The 24,922-nt window shown below is 41.5% G+C and overlaps 1 protein-coding gene across 23 annotated transcripts in view; it reads right to left on the reverse strand.

Moving 5' to 3' along the window:
• AFDN (afadin, adherens junction formation factor) overlaps window positions 1-12,316 on the reverse strand; it is a 123,586-nt gene extending 111,270 nt beyond the window's left edge. For all 23 annotated transcript variants that reach the window (XR_004356307.1, XM_032684016.1, XM_032684002.1 and 20 more), the window contains exon 1: window positions 12,170-12,316. Coding sequence is in view for 22 of the 23 variants with exons in the window: in XM_032684016.1 (XP_032539907.1) it covers window positions 12,170-12,286 (117 nt within the window). In the remaining variant the exon portion in view is untranslated. The remainder of the gene's footprint in view (window positions 1-12,169) is intronic.
• Between the last annotated feature and the right edge of the window lie 12,606 nt (window positions 12,317-24,922).

Consider the following 24,922-nt stretch of genomic DNA (forward strand, 5'->3'; position numbering starts at 1 on the left):
TACAACTCATCTTAAGATTTAAACTGGGAGTGGTGTGAGGGTGCTGGTATATGACATCCTAAGTGTGATTAAGTCCCTCCCCACCATATTTTATAAGGTGAAATCTCAAATTAGCATGACCCAGCAAAGAGTAAACTGCATACATGTATTAAAAGCTCTTTCTGGCTCTGTAGTAACTTAATTTGCAATGCGGTTTTCAAACACATTACTTCATGTATCTACGTCACTGTTTTCCCATCCCACTGTCCTGGAGACATTAAAGCAAGTGAGAATTCTAGATATCTTTTATACAAACACAGGACAGTTTAAAAAGAGGATACAACTACACACAAGTGCAAATTAAGTAGGATCTAAATAATGTCATCTTAAGAATCACTGAATGGCTTGTGCTGGAAGGGACCTTAAAGATCATCTAGTCCCAACCCCCAATTTTGTTTAATAACCTGCAAAAGCACTATAAACAAACAAATAAACAAATAAAAATCAAGTAATATAACTCGGTTCCAAACATAGTTGATTGACCATTGTCCACTTTCAAGAACTGAGACGCAAAATTGCTCATTACATAAAAAAAATTATCATAAATGTTCTACCTACTAAACTGGTTTAGGTAGACAGTCAATGTAAGGAAAGACTCAGACTACCACATTATTTTGTACTGGCATATATAAACAGAAAAGCTCAGTAATTACAGAAGAACATCCACTTGTGTATAGCAAGTAAGCAGCTTTTCCCAACACATGTGGTAAGCTTTAGAAAAACTTCAACTTGTCTTTTTTTCATCTGACCAAGATTTCACAAATGTAAATATGGAAAGAAATTTCTGAAATAAACTAAGCAGCAATTAAAATGTTGTTAACATTCAATGTCATTTAAGTCAGATGGGCATTGAGAGTAGGGAATAAGGCAGAGGAAGGGCTGACCAAAGTTTCTGAAAGCCACAGTAAAAAACAACACACAAATTTAACTGCTACCATTCAGTACTTATGGTTGCTGTAGAAGTCACTATCATCAATACCACAGAGCTGGAAGACAATCAAAGATCGACAATTCTGTGTGGCAGAAGACAGAACCCCACAATGGCAATCAGACTGCAGTAATGCAAGAAAGAGGGTCAACACCACCTACTTGCTTTCTTTCGGAAGTGCTGAAAGGTGGGTGAAGAAGTGGCTGACAACAGAGTACCTGCATACATGTGAAGGTATTCATCCTCACAGATGCTGAGATAGAAAAGGCTTCAGACTACTTAGGTATCCATCAGTCACACCAAAGAACAGTGCTCTTCAACGTTTCACTTCATAAATTAAGAATATAAAGGTATCAGAAATGACGCTATCTCACTCTGCTTGCAGACTTCTACTACTACTGATAATGCCATGGTATTGAAGACAGCTGACACTAGGAAACAGGCATGTGTATCAAGGATCAGAGAAATTGTCCTGGACATTTTGCACCATAAAGAAACATTGTTCATCCTCAGGATTTGGATAAATTTAGCTCCACCTGCTGAGTACCATCCTTTGAGGTGGTTAAGAAGGAATTTTTCCTCTTTATGCAAGATTTCCTTCTCAGCAGCTAAGGGACGCAGTGCAAGGTTAATCCAAAAAACTCAGTCTCTTCCTAGCAGGTACCCAGAAGAGATGATACAAGGTGAAAGCAGATTAGAAGAAGAAATCTCCTCAAAAATAAGGAAAAAGTATCTACGGTTATAATAGTATAGCAAGTAAGAAAGCACTGCTTTAGAAGAAAACCCCACGGCCACAGCCACCATCAGCACAGGGACTAAATGGTTATGAACAGGTCCAACTGCAAAAGTATCCACTCCAAACTCCAAAGTCCACATGGCAGGTGTAGAGGACTGGCTGGCTGATCTATAACCTCATAGGAAGCTTCTGAAAAAGTCAGATAATCATAAAGCTGCTCCCAGGGTCTTTCTGAAGCAAATGTAGCAGGATGAACATATTTGAAGACTTCTGTAATTGGCATTTTCCCCCTAAAGTAGAAGACTGAAATGTTGGTTTAAGGTTGTGGATGTGAGATTTTTTGGGGGGAGGGGGGAGACAGGGAGTGCAGGAGAAAAGGTTTAAACACAGGTAGGTTTACTGAGAGAGCTAGATCAGTGCATTTATAATGATATATACAGATATTTATGAGCATCCATACACACATGGATGTTCAAAAACCTGGAGAAAAATGCGAAACATTGAAGGTAAGACAGACACTTAAGGGAAGTGCTGAGTTTCACTAGGTTTTTACAAACCACCAGTATCAGAATGTTGTACAATACTTTTGCTTCAGCACATGACTGTCTCACATTGGTACAATGGTACCAACTATTGTGCTGCCACTTGACACCACCCAAGATAAATAACTACTTTGAGAAGGCAAAGTCTTCGAATTTGGATAATCTCTCACAAATTTGATGCACTCATTTTCTCAGTTCAAGCTTAATCTTAATGCAGGTGAGAAAGGAAAGCATGAAACAAAAGTATAGTGGAGCTGTAGTAAACCACAAACAATTTAATTTCAACAGTAAGAACTAGTAACTCCTTCAGAACTACTAATACTCAAGATACTGAGCAAGTATCAGAATGTTAAGAGATTTTGATGATTACTGCTTCAGAAAACTGCTAGAATTTTGACCACTGTCAAATTCAAATACTGTAAGGTCACGCCAGATCCTACCTTACAGGCCAACTTAAGTCAAAAGCTACATAAAGACAGGCAGAAATCAGAAGGTGATAGAAAACTAGATTTTTTTTTACTGTAAAGGCTCTAGGAGAGAGACAATTCCTCTCTTCTTTGACCTTTTTTTCTCCCATTAAATGTTTTCAACACCTGAGAGAGACTTCAAATGCAGCTCAAGTATTGACAACTTCCCAGAATTGTAATAATTTCATCACTTTGGGATGGTTGGGTCTTCAGATGCTGGTAGATGGCTTCAGTGGATACATCAGCAGTCAGTGCATAAAATTATTTTTCTCTTTTTTTTTTTTTTTTTGATATATCAATCTATCTGAAAACAGTTCAGTTTGCTACAGGTATAACAACTTATTGAAATAGTCCTTGCTGTGCTATGGTAACAACTAAAACTCAGGTAATACTAGATACAGTTTCAGTATTGCTGGAGACTTTATCAAAAGTATTACAATACATCTCTTACACAAAACAAAGAAGGGCCTTGTTAGAGCATTTCACTGATTTTCAAGGAAGGAAACAGTTATTTGGCCTTTTATTATTTTCGAAGGCTTCAACAACGCTGAAGCATAAGATCGCAAAACGCAGTAATCTTAAGTAATTTCACTTTTGAGTTTCTTCACTGTACAGCAAACACTAGACATAATAGGCAAATCCATCAAAACCAATCAGCAGGACTGAGTAATGTTTTCATGAGTAAACACTGTCTTTCCATCACAATTCTGAGAGTATTTTCCTTCTCCCGATAGAAAAACAAACTAGCCCAGTCTTTCAATAGCCAGAATACATACATATGAGTGTTAAAGAACTCTTAAAACCTCCATTCTGCTTACACTGAAAACAAGTAATAAGCATGTTCAGTAAGACGATCACTTTAAGTGGAAACAACTCATATGTTTCCTAATAATGCACTCAGCATTCCACAAGATATATGCAATGCTTGGATATGATCTGAACGTAGTAAATATTATCAAACTATACATGAAAGGTGAATACAAACCAGATTTCAACATAAAACAAGTGATATTATGAAGACCACTTAATCAGTGCAAAGCTTTCTAAAACACAATCTGGTACAATTTGGTTTGTTTCCAGGCAGACATTTTCCCGTTCAGGAGGACACTATATCACAGAGAGCATTGTCCTGATATTTTTTAAATTAACAACATGCTATAACTGTTTTTTACTAAAATTGAAAACAACAACAAAATGTTTAAAGGGCCCTTTTCAATTTCAAGCTGATGTATTGCTCAAAGTAGAGCACCTTCTGGGAGGCCAGTAGGAAGGAGACCTTTTCTTGTTTTACTCACTGGGGAGGATTTCTTTGTTCTTTGCACTCTTGCCCAACCCTAGGTTATCCAACAGCCACTAATCTTCATCAAGAAGCAGAATTCTGATCTTCCATTGGGTTTTGTGAGCAATACAATATACACGTAAAAGTGCAACACTTTTGTGTATCTTCTGTATCTTGCCTGTAAGAAAATACAGGTGTGCAGACTGACAAGACAACTCCATCAACAAAGAGAAAGCTCTACTAAACACATCATGGGGTGCTTGAAAAATCTAGGCACTGAAACGTTAGTTCATAGATACTGCTGTGGGCAACATACTTTGTTTGTTGGCCAAGTAAATACTGTTGCCAGACAACTCATTCTTTCACTTTTTCACACTATAAAGGTGTTCTCACTACACAGTAAAACCAGATATTGAGGCCATGCCCTGGAACACAGTTCACCAAGGGGAAGCCTTAAAACAGTTCATCAAGGACCCATAATCTGGGTAGTGAGTTTTTGTGAGAGCTTTCACATTCCTGAGTTCTAGTTACAATAGAGTACAAGTTATCAAAGTAGCAATAAAACTAGTGAACAAATAAAACGAAAAACCCCACACTGAAGCCATTGTTTCAGTTTGTCACCATTCTATAGAAACTAGTACTGTATTGCACAAAACCTATTGCAAAATATTTACCCAAAATTGGCCTGGTATTAGGAGTCATAGCGAAACAGATACTCAATTTCCAGTTCCATCACAAATTAGAAGGTTTTCTAATGTCCTTACATTTAAATCGCTACAGGGATATATAGAGTGAATCACTACAGCGATTCAAATGTATTTTATACTCTTGGAATACATGAGTAAACTTAGAAACCCATTTATAATTATTTTTAAGATACACCAAAAACCATTTAATAAAAGCTTAAAACTTCCAAGGTTGACGATGTGTGATTTCCGCTCTTCACTGGAAGAGGTGACATGAACAAACTTACTGAAGTGTACACAGTTTCATCAGCACAATCATAAACTCTACTAACAGTCTCTTCTATTTATGTGATAAAATTCAAAGACAGATTACAAATATGTATTGGAGTTTAATTTACATTTCCTAGTATTCCATTTGCACTTAAAACTAACAATGATCTTCTAGATGACAACTCTAGTCCTATGACTTTTCCCCATTCTTTCAGGATTCAGACTCTACTCATTACTTTTGGAAATATCTTTAATCTACACCAAAACTGTCCAAGACAGACCAGGGCAATAAAGAGCCCTCTTCTGCTCAGTGTGAAGAGAAATTAAGAAAGCAACATGAACACAGAGGGCATCTTCACAGGAGACAAGAATGAAGGTAGAATCAGAGGAATGGCTCCTTGGTAAGAGTATCTATGGCAAAAGATGATCTGAAGAGGAGCTGAGCAAAGGGTCTAACTAACAGGTGAGCATACAAGGGAAGAAAACAGCCCTAGAAAATGTAATTAAATATAACATATAATAACAATCAGTTGATAACCTTGAGGCTAATGCCTGTAACAGAAGTCAATGACCATAATCCTGAAGCATTACACAAAATAGTTTTACCAAGTTACACATACCTAACAGAAGGAAACATAAAAGCCACCTAGAATAAGAACATGAGCAAACTAAGCAAGTGCTAAAAAAATATAAGCAACAAACATTGGACTTCATGTCAAAGCAGATTTTTTTAGTCTTACTAGAAAACCAAACTAGACAGTAATGAAAGGCAGAATTGCAATATGATAACTGAGGGCAACCAATCACATGCAATATCTGCTAAATTAGACTTCTCTTAAGTTTATCATAACATTTAGTTTATTACTTCGCACTGTGATTTTAAATTCCACCTTCATCAGAACCACTGGTCAAAACAAGAAGTTTTTCTTTATGCACATTCTGAATTTTGCATAGCTATACTTATAACAAAGCAACTGCTCAAACAGGTACTAACACAAAGATGAATTCAGAGCAGTTTCTTATGATCTACATCCTTACCACAAAACACAGTTCATTTCAACTTTTAACACCTTCCAGCTAAGTTTTAGTTTTTGTTACCCCCTTTAGATGACAAAAACATTTAGAGACAAGGACAAAATTTCATGAACTATAAACCTAGGTTTTCCTCAAAAATCATAAAAGTGTGTTCCATTCACATTGTTTTAATCTCTTTGAAAGAGAAATTGTTTTGCAGAAAAAACACAAATGCACAAACAAAGCAAATCCCTAACATGTCCAGAGGACATGGGGGTTTTTTTTTCAACTGAAAAGTAATGCTTGTCAATGGCATTTTAGTCAGAGAACAGACTCACACATCCAGAGGGAATTCTTAAAGCAAATATGTCTGAATTGTATGGACTTAATTAGCCACTAACTTAAGAAATAATTTACATAAGGAATATTAAAAGCATGGCATAAAACTTCTTCCTAGAATTATTTTCATGACATTATGTTGTCTGTAGACTGTGATCAACATCTTAATTCAAAGTTATAATTGTTGCTATCTAGACAGCAGTTAGATTTCATTTGTGAAGTCCAACTACTCACTTTTACTCAGCTAAAGGAAAAGTGGTCTGCAAACAGTCCTTTTGATGCAAATGAGCAGACCTGCCTCCCTGACTTCTTTTCTCCAACCATTTTGATGCAGAAGTGGAGCTCAACATACTTGGTAAGCTGCAATTTTTAAGCCCAAACCTCTAGCTAGTGCTCCAGTGTTTCTATCTCTTGAACTGTGTCTTTTTATTGGTAACAATTATTGAAAAATATTCTATTCACTAAAAAGCACAGGCACCAGTCCTCAGGATTCCAATCACCTTTCCAGACTGACTAAACATTAAACATTTGTTGCCAAGAGAATTTATTTTCCATATCATAGGTTTAGCAAACTTAAAAGGACAGTATTTTCAGATATATTATCAAGCTTCTTGAGGTCTATACAACATGAAGAGTTGCACTTGCTAAAACTACTGAAAGCTGTAGAATCCAACATGCGGAGAAGGCACAAGTATTTCTACCATTAAGATGACATTTTCTTACCTCCAGTCTTGCACTTCCACTACTAATATCACCCGTAACACAATAGGTTCCCAATCTTAAAACACAAGTCTTCTTAAAACAGTCTCAGAGACAGATTTTTAAACGCTTATGGGTTAGCAATCATGCAAATAAGAATCTGCAGGGGGTTAAAACCTAAAAATTCTCATTTCTTACTGCTTTAAGTAGATTTAAATAACAAGCTTGAGTAACTACCATGAAAAGTCTATAAGTGTATGTCATATCAGTCTTCCCTGTAACACTTAATGAACCAGAATCAGATCTGAACCCAAAAAGACAAAAATTGCATCAACCCTAAAAGATCCTGCCATCCAGTGTACTGTACAACATTTTCTGTGAATAGATTGCTTATTTGTATTTAAAGCCAAAGAAAAATATTTAAAACATGCTGACATGACCAAACATATGTAACACCAGAACATATAGGTCAATATAACAAAAAACCCCAATGACAACAAAAAAACTAACACACCAAACAAAAAAACTTCACCCTCATTCTGAAGGGTTATGTCTAACATCTTGTTGCTGAGCCTACACAAGCATTTTCAGACAAAAAAAAAAAAATCAAATAGCCATAAAGAACTTTCAAACTCCTTTTTTTTAATGGCCATTTAAAATTTAAACTCTACCAGGAGTTATTGGTAATGCAAGGCGTGTTATTTCTCTAAGCTTTTTACATAGACCTTTCTACTTTTGCTAATAAATAGGTATATTGGATCAGTTTAGAACAGCATTCTCCATCTGGAAACAAAACTACAATGGATCAATGTTTCTGACAACCATCCCCCAGTTCTTGGGCAATTGTTCTAAAAAAAACCACACTTTTCTAAAAAGTGTCTGTCTCCAAAAAATTAAATTCACATTCATTAACCCAAAAACCATGTTTAGGAAAAACACAGCACTCCTCCTCCTCTCACATACAGTTATCACAGCACACGTTAAAGATGAAACCTTATTCTGCCATCAAGACTAACGATAATTATAAATAGTTCAGGTATAGCATGTTAAACCAACAAGTCTGAAATACCTTCAGGGGAATTTCAGGGAACTACTATTGTATTCTATCCAATAAATGCACTAGATACAGAACTTTTTCATTCCTTGCTCTCCCCCGAAACATCCATATGCAGTTATTTCATATAATCAATCACTTAAGTAAGCACTTTTATTAAAGGAGAAAATAAAAAAAATGTTAAACTGTATAAATGCAAATCATTTCCTTTCTACAAGTTTCTGAACAACACTATGCAGTTGTTACAAAATCATTAATTCAAACTTAATCCTGTTTGAAAACTTTGGGTGCTATAATCTCTCAAGACTTAAATCAAGATAAAAAGGTCAATTTATCTCCTACTGGAAAAGGTCTAAGTCATTTTACTGCATTTCTATCCTTGACAAAAAAAAAAAAACACCAAGGGAAAAAACAAGCCAAATATCAAAAGCATCCAAAAAAATTGGTAATACTTGGAACAAAGGCAAGGGGAAACAATTAAAGAAAAGGGTTAACATACTGCTTCATTCTGAATATGACCATTAATTTATCTACAAATACAATCATGACTGACCCCACATTTACCCAAAAACTTCTGTATTTTTTTCAGACTTGTCAAATTAAGTAGCTGCCTCACCAGTTGAAATAGACACAGTAAAGCTTAATCAAGTTTAAATCATGACCAGTATTACAGACATCTTTAGCAAAGGTCTGTACCTTGCAGCACTCCTGACAATATCAGAGTTTAAACTGCTGCTAGAACTTTAAAAACAGAGTTTTGGTTTTGTTCATTTATAAGCTTCTCAAGCCACAGAGCTTCTCTCAGCTACTTTCTGAGTAAAAAATAATTTTAAAAACCCTGTCAGAATCAAAATAATGCAAATTAACAGATTTTTCAGAACAGCAACAACTGTTAGAGAAAGTAAGCACTTAACAAAGTTAAAATTACCACTTTGCTCTCAAGTATGAGTCCACAAATGGCTTCAGTGAAAGCATAAATGAAGATATGAAATCCTCACTCCCAAGAAGTCTTCAGTCTTCCTCACATGGGATACAGAGGAACACTCAACTCTGAGCACGCAACAAAGTTTTAATTCCTGTTTTGCTGAGGAAAAGCAGCACTGAATGACTTACTTAACTGCTAATGTCACAAAACAAGTTAAGAAACAGTAACAGAACTCAATATGTCCTATCCAAGGCATTTTCTTTCCAACGTCTTATAGGCAACACACCTTAGGAAATAATTTCTTTCTAACTCTCAAAAGACTCAAGTAAACAAGTAGATCTCTAATCCCTTAGGGATAGTCTACCCAATAAAATATTAACAGGAATTCAAATGGATTCATTTCATGAACCACTTCCCTGAAAAAAAAAACCCCATACATTTAAACTACTTCCAGAATACTACTGTACCTTCAAAACAAAGCCACATTTTACACTCTGCAGTGAAGTGATGAGGACACAATGGATTTGGAGCAACTGTGTCTCACCGAAGAAGGTCTGTCTCACCTTTCAAACTAATACCAAAGTACATCAGCTGGTCACATGCAAGTACTGCATGTGCACGTGTACTGTCACTGCTTAAGCAGTCAGAACTCTTGTCAATTTACATTAGATTTCACTTTTCCTCTTCTTTACAAAAAATATAAATCTCCCTGAATCTCTGCTATTAAGGAAGTGATTACCACCTCTGGAAAATCCTACTCTCTCTATATAGGAAAGTTACAAGTCACTTAAATCAGACTGTTTTCACTGAAGAAATTCCTGGAGAATCACTACAAGGCATGAAGTCTACTGATAAACACAGCCAGCAGCTCCTGGATGACAGTCTGCAGCATGGGCACGTGCCAGCTGCAAAGTTAACCCAGCAGGCCAGCAACCATGTCTGGACAGTTTAAAATTATTCAGTTTGACCCAGCTCAGGCACATACAACCAAAAATCCTATCCAGGTTACTGCATCTGCACAGATGCCACGCTTGCTGCAGTCCCTACAGTAAGCAAGATGCGCCTTATGGTCAAGCTGAGCCTGCAAAAACAGGGAAAACAACAGAGGATTGTCAGTTTTCAAGCAGTCTAGTAAAAGGGCTTTCATTTAAGCTGATCAATAGTACACATGTGAATCACACCATCATCTGGGTTGAAAATATGGCCAAATTTGGGTCAGCTCAGGGAAAAAGTGAAAATAAATGTGAACATTTTTAAGTGTAATTATCTGGAAAGAAAACATACTTTACCTATAAACTGTTACCTGCTGCCAGTTTGATGTAAATGCACCTGCAGTCTTATCAAACACTTTCAGAACTAGCAAGCTAAAAAGCTCATGCATTCGAGGAAGTATGCATGCACTTAATTTTTTACTGCCAACAGTTCAAGTGAAATGTCACCACCGATAGTGGTAAGTAGGCTCCTATACAGGTTCAGAGACTTAACTGCAGAAGTGTAGAGCAAATGCAAGTATAATTATTTTTTCTTTTCAGAATAACTATAACGAAGCTCATAATTTCTGTGCAAAGTCTAATTAACTATGACAAACGTGCACAGCTGACCTAAGAAACTGTAAGATTTGTTAAACTACTAACAAAACTACAGCAGCACAGTCTGCCACAAACAAAGAAAACAGGCTGGAGTTATAATGTACTGGGAATGGACTAACCCATGAATAGGATAAAAAGCTCAGCCACAGGCAGTCAGCAGTCAACCTGCAGTTCCAGAAAGGTTGTGCAATGTTCTCAAACACAGTCATGAAGGCTCCTTCACACCAGCTTCAGCCCACTTTTTTGAAGGAGCGACTGTCAGCCAACAGTGATGCTGATAAAACCTAAGCAATGCACACAAGGAACTCTAATTATGATAAATATTGCAAGACGTAGGAAATAATCACAGGAAACCCTCATCTCGGTGTTCAAGAAACAGTCTGCAATGAGCAGAACTGAAAACACACAAAGCAATTCTTTTCAAGCTACTGGGGTTAATATTCTTAAAACTGCTTTCAAGACGTTTTCGTGGCTCTGCTAAAAGTCAGCACCTGGGTGCAGAAACAGGAGCAAGCCCCAAGAACGAGCCAACATGATTTCTCAAAGGTTCCTGTTAATAAACAACCAGGACCAGGGCCAGGCCAAGAGCAAGTGTGAATTTCCTCCTTTTCCCCGGGAACACTCACATGATCAGCCTCCACCCTCTGAGCAGGGAGCCCGCTGTCACACACAAACAGGGCTGCAACCTGCCTCCCCAGCCCTCCCCCCCCCGCCGCTTTCAAACCAGACGCACAGCACAAACCAGCCAAAGGGAACATGACAAGGGGTAGCGGGAGGGTGTGGTTTGACTATTACTTTTTTTTTTTTTTTTTAAAAAAAGAACAAAACTCAGCCTCTCGCAGCCATCAGAAACACCCATTTCATTAGGAAGAAATTACCCGCTGTGTTTTTCCAGTACAACATGTGAACTCAGGACTACGAACCTGCTCCTGGTATTTACTTTAGGCGGCGGGCTGGCAGCCTGCAGGCTCGGAGAGCCAAAGCGCTCCGTCCGTCACGCCCTGGGAAAGCCACCCCGGGGATTGCACCAGCGGCCCGGAGAGCCGCCGGACTACGGCAGGTTGCTTTGTAAGAGGCGCCTTCTGCACGGAGCCGAATATTTAAAGAAACAAACAAGCCAGCCAACAAAAAAAAGCGCCCAGCGCCGGGATTCTCAGTCCTCCTCCTCCACCAGCCGCCTCTGTTAAAGTCACAGACAGACACAAAAAAAAGCCCACGAAGGCACCTGGTTTCGGGCTGGGCAGGGGGTCTACTCCTGTATTTTCGCCCTTGCCCGCCCCCTTTCGCCACCTCCAGCTCCCGGCCGGTTTCTCGCCTGCCCCGGAGCCGCCCGTCCCGCAGGGTCGGGCCGGCATGTGCCTGCGGGAGGAGGGGAGGGCTCCGGCCCTGCGCTCCCTTCCTCTGCCCGTCCTCTGCAACCTGCCTTCACCCGGGCAGGGCGAGGGGCCCGACTCTCGCTCCCCGCCGAGGAGCGGAGCCCCTTCCCCGGCCGTGCCCGAGGGGCGGCGGGGGGGGCCCGGCTGCCCGCGGGGCGCGGCCTGGCCCGGGCGCGGTGTCTCACCGGGCCGGCCGGGCGGGGGGGGCCCCGGCGGGGTCGCTTACCTCTGTGGGGTCGCTGATCTCGAACAGGTCCAGCCGGTTCGCGTTCCAGTGGTTGATGATGTCGGCGAGTTTGCGCCGCTCCTCCTCCCGGCTGCCGCCACCGCCGCCGCCCGACATCCTCGCTGAGCCCGCCGCCGCCGGGGAGCCGAGCCGGGGCCGGGGCCGGGCCCTCTCCGCCGGGCCCCGGACGGAGCGGGGGTCCCTCGGTCCTGGCCGGGCACGGGAGGGGCCGGCTCTCCTCGCGGCCGCTGCCGGCACGGGCGCCGCGGAAACGCCCCGGTATCGCGCCGCCGACAGCGATCGGCCCCGGCGGACAGCGAGGAACGAGAGAAAGAGAAGGGGGAAGGGCGGGCAGGGGGCGGGGATGAGGAGGAAGGATGCCCCGAGTCGGCAGCGGCCGCTGTGTCTCCCCGCTCGGCAGTGCCTGTGGCCGCTCGCCTGCCCTGAGCCGAGCGAAGCCGCCGCTGCTGCTGCCGCCGCCTTTCTCCGCCCCGGGTATCGCCCTCCCTTCGCTCGCTCCCTCCCTCACACACCGGCCGTGCGCGCCCCCGCCCGGCCGCCCGCCCTCCTCCTCCCCCTCCCGGGGCGTGTGCGCGCCTGCGCGCGCTCCCGCTGGCCGTCACCTCCCGCCGGCGGCGGCCGCGCGCCTCCGGAGGGCGCCCCCGGTGTCCCGCCCTCCCGTCCTGCTCCCCCGCTCCCGCCGGCGCGGGGAGGCGGCCGGGCCCGGGGGCGGCCGGGGCAGGGCGCGGCCAGGTGCGGCGGGAGCCCCCGCACGGAGGCCGGGGACACGTGGCGGTGTTGGCGCGGCGGGGACGGCGCGGCGGGGAGCGGGAATGCGGGACGCCGGCAGGAGGCCCCTCGGGAGCGGCGGCGGGAGCCCCGGCTGCGGCCGCGCGGGGCCCGCGGCCGGGCGCTGGCACCAACAAAGGGCCGCTGCGGCCGCGGGAACAAAGACCCCGCGGGCGGATCCCGGCGCGGCCCCGCCGTGGCCTCCCCGCGCTAAGGCGGGCGGGCGGGCGGGAATGTCGCCGCTTCCCAGCCCTCCCTGCCCGCAGGCAGAGGTCAGGGTGCACGCCCGGGGGGGGGGCTCGGGTCAAGGCCGGCCGCTCGCCCCGCGGCCCCAGTCCGCCAGGTCGCCGCGGTGTCTCCCGGCACAGCCACAGGAGCGACGCTCCGCTGCTGCCCCGGGCGCTGCGGCGTTCGATCATGTCTGTGGAGTGCTTTGGGAGCGCCGCGTGAAAGGAATTGTCTGAAAAGGCTGTATTGACACAAATGTCCACAGTTCGAGGTTAACCTGAAGTTAAACCATCAGATACGTTTTAATGGATTTTGGATACGTACTTTGTCTGTGGTTTCTCACAAAACGTGTCAGTTGGCTGTAAGAGGTATCGGCCATTGTGTAGACGCTGGAATCCAGTCTAGCTCTGGGGGTTTGGCTTTGTTTTTCCAGCCGCTGAAGTAAATAATGCATCCCAATACTTTAGCGGTCGTATTTGTTGTGCACTGGGCATCCTCTGAAACTTTGTTCTTGGACAATCCTATCTGAACTCGGTTGCCCAAGTGTATATCTTTTTTGGTTTCTTCAGGTGGTTAAAGAGGGGAAATACTGTTTCCTTTTAGCGTACCTGGCAAAATATTTGAAGTTCCTCTTTGCAGAGGGAGTTCACAGGAGTGGGTTTTTCTGATGAAGTTTTGATTTGACTGGCTTATGGGAAGAAGGAGATTCCTCAGAGGCCTTGTCTGCATTAAGCAATTAAATTATTGTTTTTATCGAGCAGTGTTGCTCCTGTATAACTACCTACCAGCAGTTCTGGTTTTACAGCTGAAGGTCAGTTACACTTTTGCCCTACATATGTAACTGTGCCATATTCAGGCTCTACAGTTCTAAGGATGGAAGGGATCCTATTTTTTGGATCTCAAACTTTGGGAGGTGTTGAAAGCTCTTCTGAGAGGCTTTGAAGAACTTGGGGGTGGGGGACACAAAACCTCAAGTTCTTGTAATACCATCATACTAAACCTATACTATATTCCTTTTAGAAGTGTAGATAAAAGGAAAGAAACAAACATAACTCTTTTACATTAAAAGGTGGGGGGAAGTATGCTGATTTTTTTTCCATATTTAGAAAATGTGTTACCAGATAGCTTTGGATGTTCTGCAGTGCCTGCCAAAACCATGTAAAATCTGTTATGTGATAGTCCACAACCCAGGCAGATAGCTGCGTGCCCTGTCACAGATGACATTTGTGGAGTGGTGTTGATTTGGATGCTTGGCTCTGTCTGGATATTGGTGAAATGGGAGCTTTCAATTCACAGGGTGAGAAATAGTGAATGGTTTACTTCAGGATTAGAAAGGAGGCTTTTAGGTAAAGGGTGTGCATAGATCACCATTTTGCTATTACAAGCTCCATAGATAAAACTGGTTTTCCTGGGGAAAAGAGGTGCTTGCTCTGGGAAAACTGGCTACTGAAAGTAGTTCATTTAGCGTTGCTGGCATGCCTGGGTTTTCAAATACCAAGGAGCACTAGGAATAAAATTATCACTGTGCTGGACCCACATGGTATATATAATGAGCTGTAAATTTATTTATTTCTAATTTAGCTGCATCTAGTCAGAATTTTTAAACCATAGGTAGACTCCAGACTGGATACAAACAAATCCCTCAAACTGAGCAGAATTGAAGCAGGCTAATAATGTTTAGATATCTTTTCTCAGAAATCCCAAGTGACTATAATGTATTTCTGTGTGGCAGGACCAATGGAAATGCTATTGATGGTCAGATACCAGCAGCAACTACACTGTTGATTAGGTCCTCTTGTACCTGCTGAACAAGTTGTTGCCATCAACAGTCAAATGACAGCAACTTTAGTACAGAATCAGGATTTAAGAAAAATCATAATGTAGACAAGAATTTAGCTGTCCAAGTGAACCAGTAGGACAGTATGCTTATGGAGATTGTACTGTGGGAGATAAAGGATGAGCTCTGATTTCCTTGGAAAAGCTAATGTGCAGGCAATTAAAGCATGAAATTACAGTGAACGAGCTAGTTTACAGTGGAAAATGTCTGCTATTTCACTTGCAATCCCTATTTTTTTCATAGGGCTAGTGCAATGAGAGGTAAAACAGCTGCTGTAAAGCCTGGAGAGTGATATGATTCCTGTGAACAGTCGTAAAAAAAAATTTAGAGATATTTATGAATGGAAAGCATTATACACATAAAACACATTATAAACAGGATTGTGTGTTTGAGCTATCATCAAGGCATCTTCCATTTAAGATATTGCATAAAGTTACTTGAAACCAATAAAATAAGTTTTCCTGTGTATTCTTTCCGAGATTTTTATCATTTACGTAGTGACTGAGGAGTTTCCAATTCAGGCCGTCATTCCTGTGGGTACTCCAACTGAAGCTGCTGGAAGAGTTAGATTTAAGTCTTTAAAAGATCTCATACTTGATAAAAAATAATAGGGTAAGCAAAGCAAAAGAACAGGAAACAAAAACTGCTTTTCTTGCTAGCGATAATATTTTTTTTATTTCTTTCCTTACTGAACAGTGCTCTTTTCTTTTTTGAGGTGCTAAAGATAACTAAGCTACTATAAGCCATTATTCTGATTGTTTGTTCAGCACTCAATGTAAAATATGCATTTTACAGAACAAATAAGATAAACGCCTTTCCCTGTAGGGCTTGCAAGCTAAATTTTGTCAGAGGTGAGAGCACCAAGAAGAAGAGAGAACCATAAAGAAGAAACATAGACAAGGAGTCCTTTACAATTCTCCCCATTCCCTGAGATGTCAAGAAGTGTGGTGTCCATGTGGTTACCTGCCACAAGAGTCTGTCTGCTGTCTGTGCAGCTTCTGTCATTAATCACAGTGGCATACATCTGTCCCTGGGGGATCTGATGGTTATGAGCAACAACAAGGTACAGGATCCCTTTATTTCTGCTCCTTGGCTGGTGCAGTTCATGCAAACAGCTCTCTTGCATAGGGAAGATTTGTGTGAAGGTAGTGTCGTGCTCTGCTGGTCTCCTGGCCGCTCGCCAGCTGCCCATATGGTTGCCAGAATGCAGCATTAATTTTCTGAGGCAGCATGCATCTGATGTATAGTGCCACACTGTTGTAAGTCAGCACACTATTGAAAGTTACAAATTCATGGATAAGATTGAAATAACTAAAGTAACCTTTCTCATGGCTTCCCAAGTGTGGATGTGTTTCTAAAGCAGAAGTATTGGAGCTGTAATTTTGCATAATGCAGTGCAAAAGCTTAGGTTAGAGCAACATTAACAGAGCAGACCGGGATCATCAGACTGCAGTCCCTACAGAGATGACACACCCACTGAGGAAAATAAATTAGCTAGAATAAGGATTGCAGCTTTGGACACTATAAACACACACGAGTCAGGGAGCGAAATGAAGTTTTTCATTGCACCATTATCTCACCTGCATGAATTGCGCACACTGTGTACATCAAAATATCAACTTCATAGCCTAATTGGTGAACAGTACATATAGGCTTTGTGGGAAAATTCATGCTGTATGAAAAGTCTTTAATGTATGTTTAGATCCTGCTTTTCTTACTGTATTAATATAGGAGCCTGTATTTAATAACCTTGACCTCTTTAAAATACAAGTAAGAGGGGAAAATAGAGCAAGTGTGGCAAGTTATGTAATTGGGTTTTGAGAATCTTTAGGTTTTTCAGTTCAATTATCCTTGCTCTATTTTTAGGGAGAGGGAAGCACAAAGCTGTATAAAATGGCAGCTATCTTAATGAATGTATCTTACTTTTTGGTTCATAGGTGGATGAATTACAAAACCTGTCAAGAAACTTCCCTTAAGGAAGATGCTTCATTTTTATTATGTATAGAAGATCTTTCAAAGGAATGTATTAGTAAACGCTTCTTGGGTCAAAACCTCTCGAATTATATTTGTACTAATAAAATAAACAGTGTAAGGACCTTTCTCTAGCCCTACAGCCAACTGACTTAGCCTGCCCATCTCCATGGTTTTAAATTGGTTTAGCTCTAAAACAGAGTGGATGCATGCAAATTGCCTCCTGGAGTGATCGCTGGCACATGCTGACTCCTAATCCGTGCCAAGGAGTTGTTCATGAGCTCTACGTTTCAAAGCCAGACCTTACTAACCTTTTAACTTACAGCTAGTTGGGCGTGAAGGAGTGGATCCGGAAGCTGAAATGGTCCATTCAGCAATGGAGAAAGAGCCTGGAAGCCCTTGTGCGTCTGGCTTCAAGGCAGGGTCCTCTGCCCGGATGGGTGCTCAGGCATACCTGTGTTTGTAGGTTCAGAGCATGGACAGCCTTTGCACTGTTTTTGCTGAAGTGTGCTGTGATCTACGTTCAGCGAGGTGGATGAGAGTCTGACTGTCTTGTAGCATTTGAACATTCATGTTGACTTCAGCAAGATATATGTTTGTCCTCAGGTGAACAGCTCCTGGAAATAAGCACATGGGAAGAGCATCAGGTCCTATTAGAGGTTAGCAGTCAGTGTCATCCTAATACTGGAGTATCTGCTGGATTCATCCTCAGATGAATACTGAATGCTTTTCTTTAAAACCCTTTTTATCCATGGAGTGCTCTTCTCAATGTAAAGGTATTGAGGAGAAATTTAAAGGCCGATATACACATTAGATTATCAGATGATTTCTCCTGGCCTTATCCCATATAATTTAAAATGCAATCAATTAAAGCAAAATTCAGAGCTCCTGCAGGTATGAAAAAAGCTTTCTGATAGTTTTTATTTTTAACCACAGATCTCTGCTTTAAAGTATTTTTTCCCGAACCACTCTCTTGTGAAAGAAGATGAGAAATTGGATGACCCTAAGAAGAGAAAGAAAGAAACATAGTCTATGTGAAATTGTCAAGTGGACCATGTAAATAAACTGACATCCTGTCTCCAGAAATTTAGATAATCTCTTTGTGGTATACAGCATTATTTATAAAAATGGTAAAAATTCTTAGATAGAAGTTAGGCATTTCTTTTAAGTTGAAAGTAGCTCTCCACCCAGCAGTCCAAACTAGGCTATTAGTTACAACTGTGTGTAATCATTTCAGGGCTCTTTGAGCAAGATGTAGTGGGTGTTTGATCATGTAATTAACCTTCTGCCATTGGCCACACATTCTCTCTACCCTGTAATTACTTGACTGAAAAAAAATAATACCACTCAAAGCATACATTGTATAGAAAATTGCAAGCATTAATTTTAATCTGTCTTCACACACAATGACTATAACTTGAACATACATTTCACATATTAGCAGGAATCATTGGCTACATCTGAGCAGTTTTTCAAGAAAAGTTTGATTTGGAAGCAAACTGCGTCAGCATGCTATTGGCTTTTTTGGTTTTCACTTTTTTAGAACCAATCCAAAAGTATCAAAAGGATTTTCACTTAGAACTATCCAGTGAGCTAAGAAGGTAATAGATATTCAATTATTTGGTCCAGCAATTGCTGTTCTTTTAACTCTTATAACATGCATATAAGTTCTGTATGTGGAGAGCTTTAGCCCTAAAATAAATACCTCAGGAAGCTTGTAAGTGAAAACAGTGATGTAAACCTGTGAAATTAAAGTGCCTGCTCAGCAAAAAAAGAAGGTCAGTCTTTTCCTCTGCAAGTTTTCCTTAGTAATGCTTCTGCGTTCTTGAAGTCTTCGTCCGGAACAAGTATGGAATAGAAGTGGGGTTTGTATGTACAAATCAAAAGCAATAGAAAGCATCAGGGAACTCCTCTGTAGAAACTTGCAATGGGTTATATTAGCTAACATTAATTGTATAAAAGTTAGATCGAAAGGATAACTGTAGACTTCCTTCCATAGGTAATGGAGAGAGCAATTGACACCTATCTTGTGACAGATTAAACCCTAATTTTAGATGGCTACAGAGAGGTGAGATGAATCCCTCTTTGAGCGAAATGCTGCCACCCTTCATCTTCTTCAAAGCTTCAATCTTTTGGTTGTAGCATAGGCTTCACCTCCAAGCCCTCCGTTGCTCTAGCCAATGATTTAGCCTGATTTTTGTATCAGGCATGGCACAACTGTATTGGTCATCTCATTTACACAAAGGTGGATCACTCCAACTGTGTTAAACCAAATGTATCAAACTCAATGAAGGACCTGGTTTTCAACTTACGGATGTCACAGCTCAGTCCTCCCCAACTGGGTAAAGAAGGGAATAGCTGTAGGGAAGTATATTTAGGAAGTATATTTACATTGCAGAAATAGAGATACTTGAGTTACATTTTTAAGTGTGTGCTTTTCAGGTGGCTAAACTCGTCTATGTGGAATTCTTTTCTGTCACCTTCTAGACAGCTAGCTGTGATGTCTGTGCTCAGCACTGTATCTGCCAGCGTAGGAATACTCAGTAATTACACTTTGAAATAATGGAGCCCTGACTCTTCTCTTTGAGAGCAACCTTTAATACCAGGTTGTACTTTTTTTTTTTTTTCGTCAGACACCCTTACATTTATCCCATGCCACTCCTTGATTGTGAGAAGACACAGTATTTCCTTCAGACCTTTCTAAATTCACTACAGTTGTGAAGCTTGTAAAATACTAGCCTATGGATAAGGCACTTGGTGTGCTGCAACCTCTGCTATGTTAACCACATACCTCACATTTTTACCATGTTTTCCACATATTTCCCCTTTCTCTCTGGGCATTATGTTCCTTTGCTCCTCACTGTGTTTCAGTATGTGCTGGGATTTGCATATTACTTTGTGGCAGGGACCATTTTCTTGTGCATATGTGCAGCAGTTATCACAGCTCAAGATGGCAGGGGAAAGATGCGTCACCATGTGATAAATATTAAAGCTTACTGGAAAACAAGTGTGACTATCAGACCCTGGTACAATAATCATCAGCATTTTGTATCCTTGGCTCTCTCTCCCATGAGTGCAATTTTTTACAACAGGGAATGGAAAAAGCAGACCATCTCCTGGCACTTCAGTCAGGCTGACACAATAGCAGCTGCACCTTACTGTTTAAGACCCTCATAGGTCAATTAAAAAATGTGTAAGTTTGTCCTTACTTAATGTTATCCAGTAAGACCCTGTGGGATCTATTCACTAAAGACAGTATACCTTCTGGGGTAATCACTGGTGTACTGGGGTAATCACCTTCAGGGTCAACACCTCCAAAACACACTTTCCCATATGCAGTTTTTAAAAGTGCAGAATGTATCCTTACATTTTTTTCACATTATAAAAGTGCATTTAGATGTTACCAGACAAAAAAAAGCAAATCAAACCATGAACAGTTTGGAGTAGATCTGACATAAACAAAGTACGGTTTCCAAGACGTATATACCAAGGAAATTTATTTAGGTCCAGCCCTGCAGGCCAGTCAAATTAGAAACCAAGAATTCAAAGATGATTGTAGACAAAGACTAGGAGGGAGTACAGCTCTCTGGATGAAGGATCTCCTGGATCACATTACTACTACATTTCAAACTGGGAAGATCACCACTTTCTCTCTTTCTGACTAAAGTTAGAAATGTGTGCACAGAAATAGGCACCTAGATTAATGACCTGTTTTCCAAAATGCCATAAATTCCCAGTTATCAAAGGCACCTTTGAGTCTTCATTTATGAATTTAGACCACGAGGCTTGAAAAATGTGTCCTTTGCCTCCCAATAACACCTATCCGAATATGGAAATTTAACAGGAAGGCTCTGCAAATTTGCTTCAACTGACATGGTTATGGCAGGTGGATGTAAACTGCTTAGTGTGGCAAATCACCAGTGTCTGGAGGCACTGCTCTTAAGCTGAGGTGTGCTGCTGCCAGGCTGTGAGTTTTCCCTGCTGGGGGTTCTGCCTGCTCAGTCCTGGCCCCAGAGCACAGTGGAGATCAGCCACTCTGGGCCCATCTACGTTGTACTTGCTGCCATGTATTTCCATGGGGCTGGTCACTTTGTGTGTCACTAGCAAGGATGTTGTGGCAGCAGGGAGCTCAGCAAACCTCACCAAGCATGATGGTGAATCAAGGGGTCAGTGTGGTAGGCCCCTTTGCTGTCAGAGTTGTACTGCTAGCAGCATTTTACAGCCAGGGCAGTGTAGTCATCCCAAAACACAGGCAGTTCAGCGTGAGTAGGGTGTTTTGAAATTCCCAGCCTGTGCTGGATTACCATGCAGTTCTTGACCCTAATCTGACACCAGAACTACCATCATGTGAGAAGACAGTGTGGTGAGATTACAGCTTCTCACCATAAATTTTGATTTACAATGGACTAAGGAAACATCATCTATTAAGGAGACATAATATAAAATGCCCTGCTGCAGGCATGTACTCTGACACAAGTGCCACTATGCAGAGGGAGCAATGGGAAAAACTCATCTATATGAGGCAGAATCAGCAGTAGATTTGTTCTGGCTTGTTTAACACAAATTGTGGAATTTAATTCAGCTAGTCTTTAGATTAATTCAGTGACTTACATTTGGTGAAGTACCATCTTTCATAATGATTTGAACTGAAGATGGCAATAGTCAGAGGATAAAGAACCTCATGAGGTTTGTTCCAGCCGTTAATCATCCTCGCTGCTGAGAGGTGTGTCGTATTCAATGTGTCCAAATTCAACTTCCAGGCACTAGCACTTGTCACGCTTCTCTGTCTTGTTCAATAGCCCTCTGGTACATCATATTTTCTCCCTTTTAAGACACTCATCTCTTACATGCTGGTTTAAAAAGATAATTTATCTTCTTCTTTTTAGTAAGCTGAATAGACAACCCTCTCTCTCACTGTAACACACTTTTTCTTGCTTGGAAGTAAGCACTGAGGCTGTTCACTGCACTTGCAAGCATATCTTAACTTTTCAGAAAGAGGATACTAGCATCCAGCAAAACAACAATTTGTATTTCTGGCTGTAGAAGTTGGAGCACAGACCAAGTCCTCCAGCCACAAAGGTTAGCTCTGCATAAAGCAGGCCATACTTCTTGTATTGAGTTCTTCCTGAACTTCCATTATTGTTCTAATATTGCATATTAGAACAACATTCCTTCATGTACACAGTAACATTCTTTCTAACCATGTGTCTTTTTAACAAATGTAAAATATTTAAAGGAGAAATTAATTCCATCTGCAGTAATACAACTAGTTTCATTCCTTAAACCAGGCTTTTGATGTCTGAAAGTGTAAAGAAGCTTCTAAACACTCAAAATTCTCTCTAAATGAAAAAAATATATACAGTCAATCCTTTTTTTTCACTCCGTGTCAAGATTTTAGGCCAAGAAGTGATGTGTTAAGTTACATCAGGGATGGTCTAAAATTAGTCCTAATGATCTGATGGGTTGCTTATGGAGAAAATGCTAAGATCCTTAAGGAAAGCAGTGATGGTTGTTTACAGTGGATCACAGATTGCTTACAAGGACTCTGAAGACTGTGTGTATATATGATAACTCTTCTATTGTTAAGGATTATAGGTTGTTCTATTATAGGAGCATCACTGCAGGTCAGAGAGGACTGTCATTTTTAAAGATTTCTGCAATCCGTAGCATTGCTCAGTGGCCAGTTTTTGGGTTTCTGTCTCAGAACAAGCTAGAGCACATACACTTCAAGAAGGAGAAAAATTATGCAGGACATGAAATGTGCTTTCAGAAATATTTACAAAATGTTCCAAAGTCCTAGTTACTTGTGTTTTTCCCCAGAAAGCAGATACACCAGTGTTACAGCCTTCAGCCTTTCAGCAAGGGTAAGAAATTGAAACAGATTTAAAAGAAAATAACAATTTAATGCTGTCATATACAAATAATGTCTGGAGCTCACAGGGCTCCATCAGACTGAACAGAAAAAAAAAGTCTTCAGAAAGTATTATTCCTTTTAAATATAATTATTTTCCTTCAGGAATATCCTAAAGTGACCTAACATCCTAAAGCAACTGTCCAACCTTCCTCTGATATCTGTACAGCAGCCTGTTGGATTAACTGTACAGGAGATTTAAAAGGGTTATTCCAGATTTCACACCAGTGATGGAAAAATAAAATTACACCAGACCCAAACTGAATTAAGCAGTTAAGAACACAGCCTAACACATTAAAATCACCTTCTCACTAGTGATTGAATGTTTTTCAAGCAAAGCCACTGTGATCCTTAGCCATTGATATAAATATATTTGCTGTTGACTGTAGCATAACCAAAATTGAGGCTCATTTGTTGTTCAAGATTTTTTGCAAAGGGATTGGACCTGTAATAGATGCACAGAGAAGGGATGCGGGTAGAATAAAATAAAATGTCCATTTTAGAAGAAAGTCCCCTTCCTGCTCTACCTGTTCCGTTTTTTCAGTTTTGTTTTCCTCCTTCCTTCCTTCTTTCTTTCTTTTCTCTGCTTTTCTTTGCCTAGCCTTGCCCCTTCTAGAAGACAGTTACATACTTGCTGAGTTCCTCTTTATGGAGAATATAACTCAATGCATGCCAGGTTATGCCTACACTTACATATCTTTCCTAACTACAGATATTTAGATGAAGTCAGGTGAATTCTTAATTAGAATCTTTAAAGACTACTCCAGCTGATAACAAGGTGCTGCCTTTACTATGGGAAAGCCATACTCACCACAGCTTCTCTGCTGTTAAAGAGAGGGTCTCACAGAGGGCACTTCAGGGCAAGATCCTCTCTTTCCTGTTCAGAATCAACCCCCAGAAATTATTCTCTTCCTTAATTTTGGAGCAACGATAGAAAATCCTTTCCATATAACACGCCTCAAGTCTCATCACATGCCAGACCCCACACCCTGTTGCGTGGAAAGCCCTACAGCAGCCCTGGAGCAAGGTGTTTCAGTCACCGTTTCTGCTGTTTGTGGAGTGTCTCTCTCTGGCTCCCATGGGGCTGGAGTGGGCAAAGGAGCCTGGTGCAGGGCAGAGGGGCAGGCCCTGTGCCTCAAGCTCACTACTACCTCTTCCCTGGGAGCTGAGGGATGCCTGTTCCCTCAGAATAATGTCAGCCATAGCAAATATCCTTTTGGTGGCCCTTCCTGAGGAGAGAGTGCTGGATAAAAACTGAGGTTGATAAATCCATCACATTTGTCGTAGTGTGTTTTCTTACAGAATAAGCGCAGCATACTCATACATGAACAATGAGGAAGGGGAGAAGACACAGCTGCATGTTCCAGAGTCTCATGTCATGCTGTGTTGGATCCTCCATCGTTTGACACTTTCACGGCTGTGCCCCAATCCACCCTCCTTTAGCATCCATCTTGTTCCTGCACTGAAGTACCTAATGATGGCATGTTCCTGAACAGATGCCTATGCTGCTCCTTAGACAGGACAGAAGGGAATTTGCCTGCTGCAGAGGGAGATTCTGATAAAATTTGAATATCCAAGTCAGGCATACAAGTTCCCTTGTGGGAGTGGTGCTCTTCTCTGACATGCCCAACCGGTGACTACTTTGTTGAAACTGCCATATATCAGAGTGGGGTATAAAGCTGCTGCATGAGAAACTTCGGTGTCCACTGACTACTGAGTCTTTCCAGAGCTGGGGAAGGAGTCAGATCATGATCTCAGTCTGACTTTCTCTTTGACAGAGCTCTTCAAAACCCTGAGCAAGCCTAATAGCTGCTTATGAAAATTAGAGTGTGAAAATTAATCATAATGTTCTGCACCTCTTTTCATCCAGCTATCAAAACTGGAAGTGAACTTAGAAACTCCCAGATGCCGAGTGAATCAATGAAGCAGAAAGAGGAGGCAAGCCCCTGACTCCTCCTCCCTATCCACTCACCTGCTATGTCTCCCATAGGCACCTGTCATGCTGCTCTTGGCTGTC

Source organism: Chiroxiphia lanceolata, chromosome 3, assembly GCF_009829145.1.
Source record: "Chiroxiphia lanceolata isolate bChiLan1 chromosome 3, bChiLan1.pri, whole genome shotgun sequence".
NCBI lineage: Eukaryota > Metazoa > Chordata > Aves > Passeriformes > Pipridae > Chiroxiphia > Chiroxiphia lanceolata.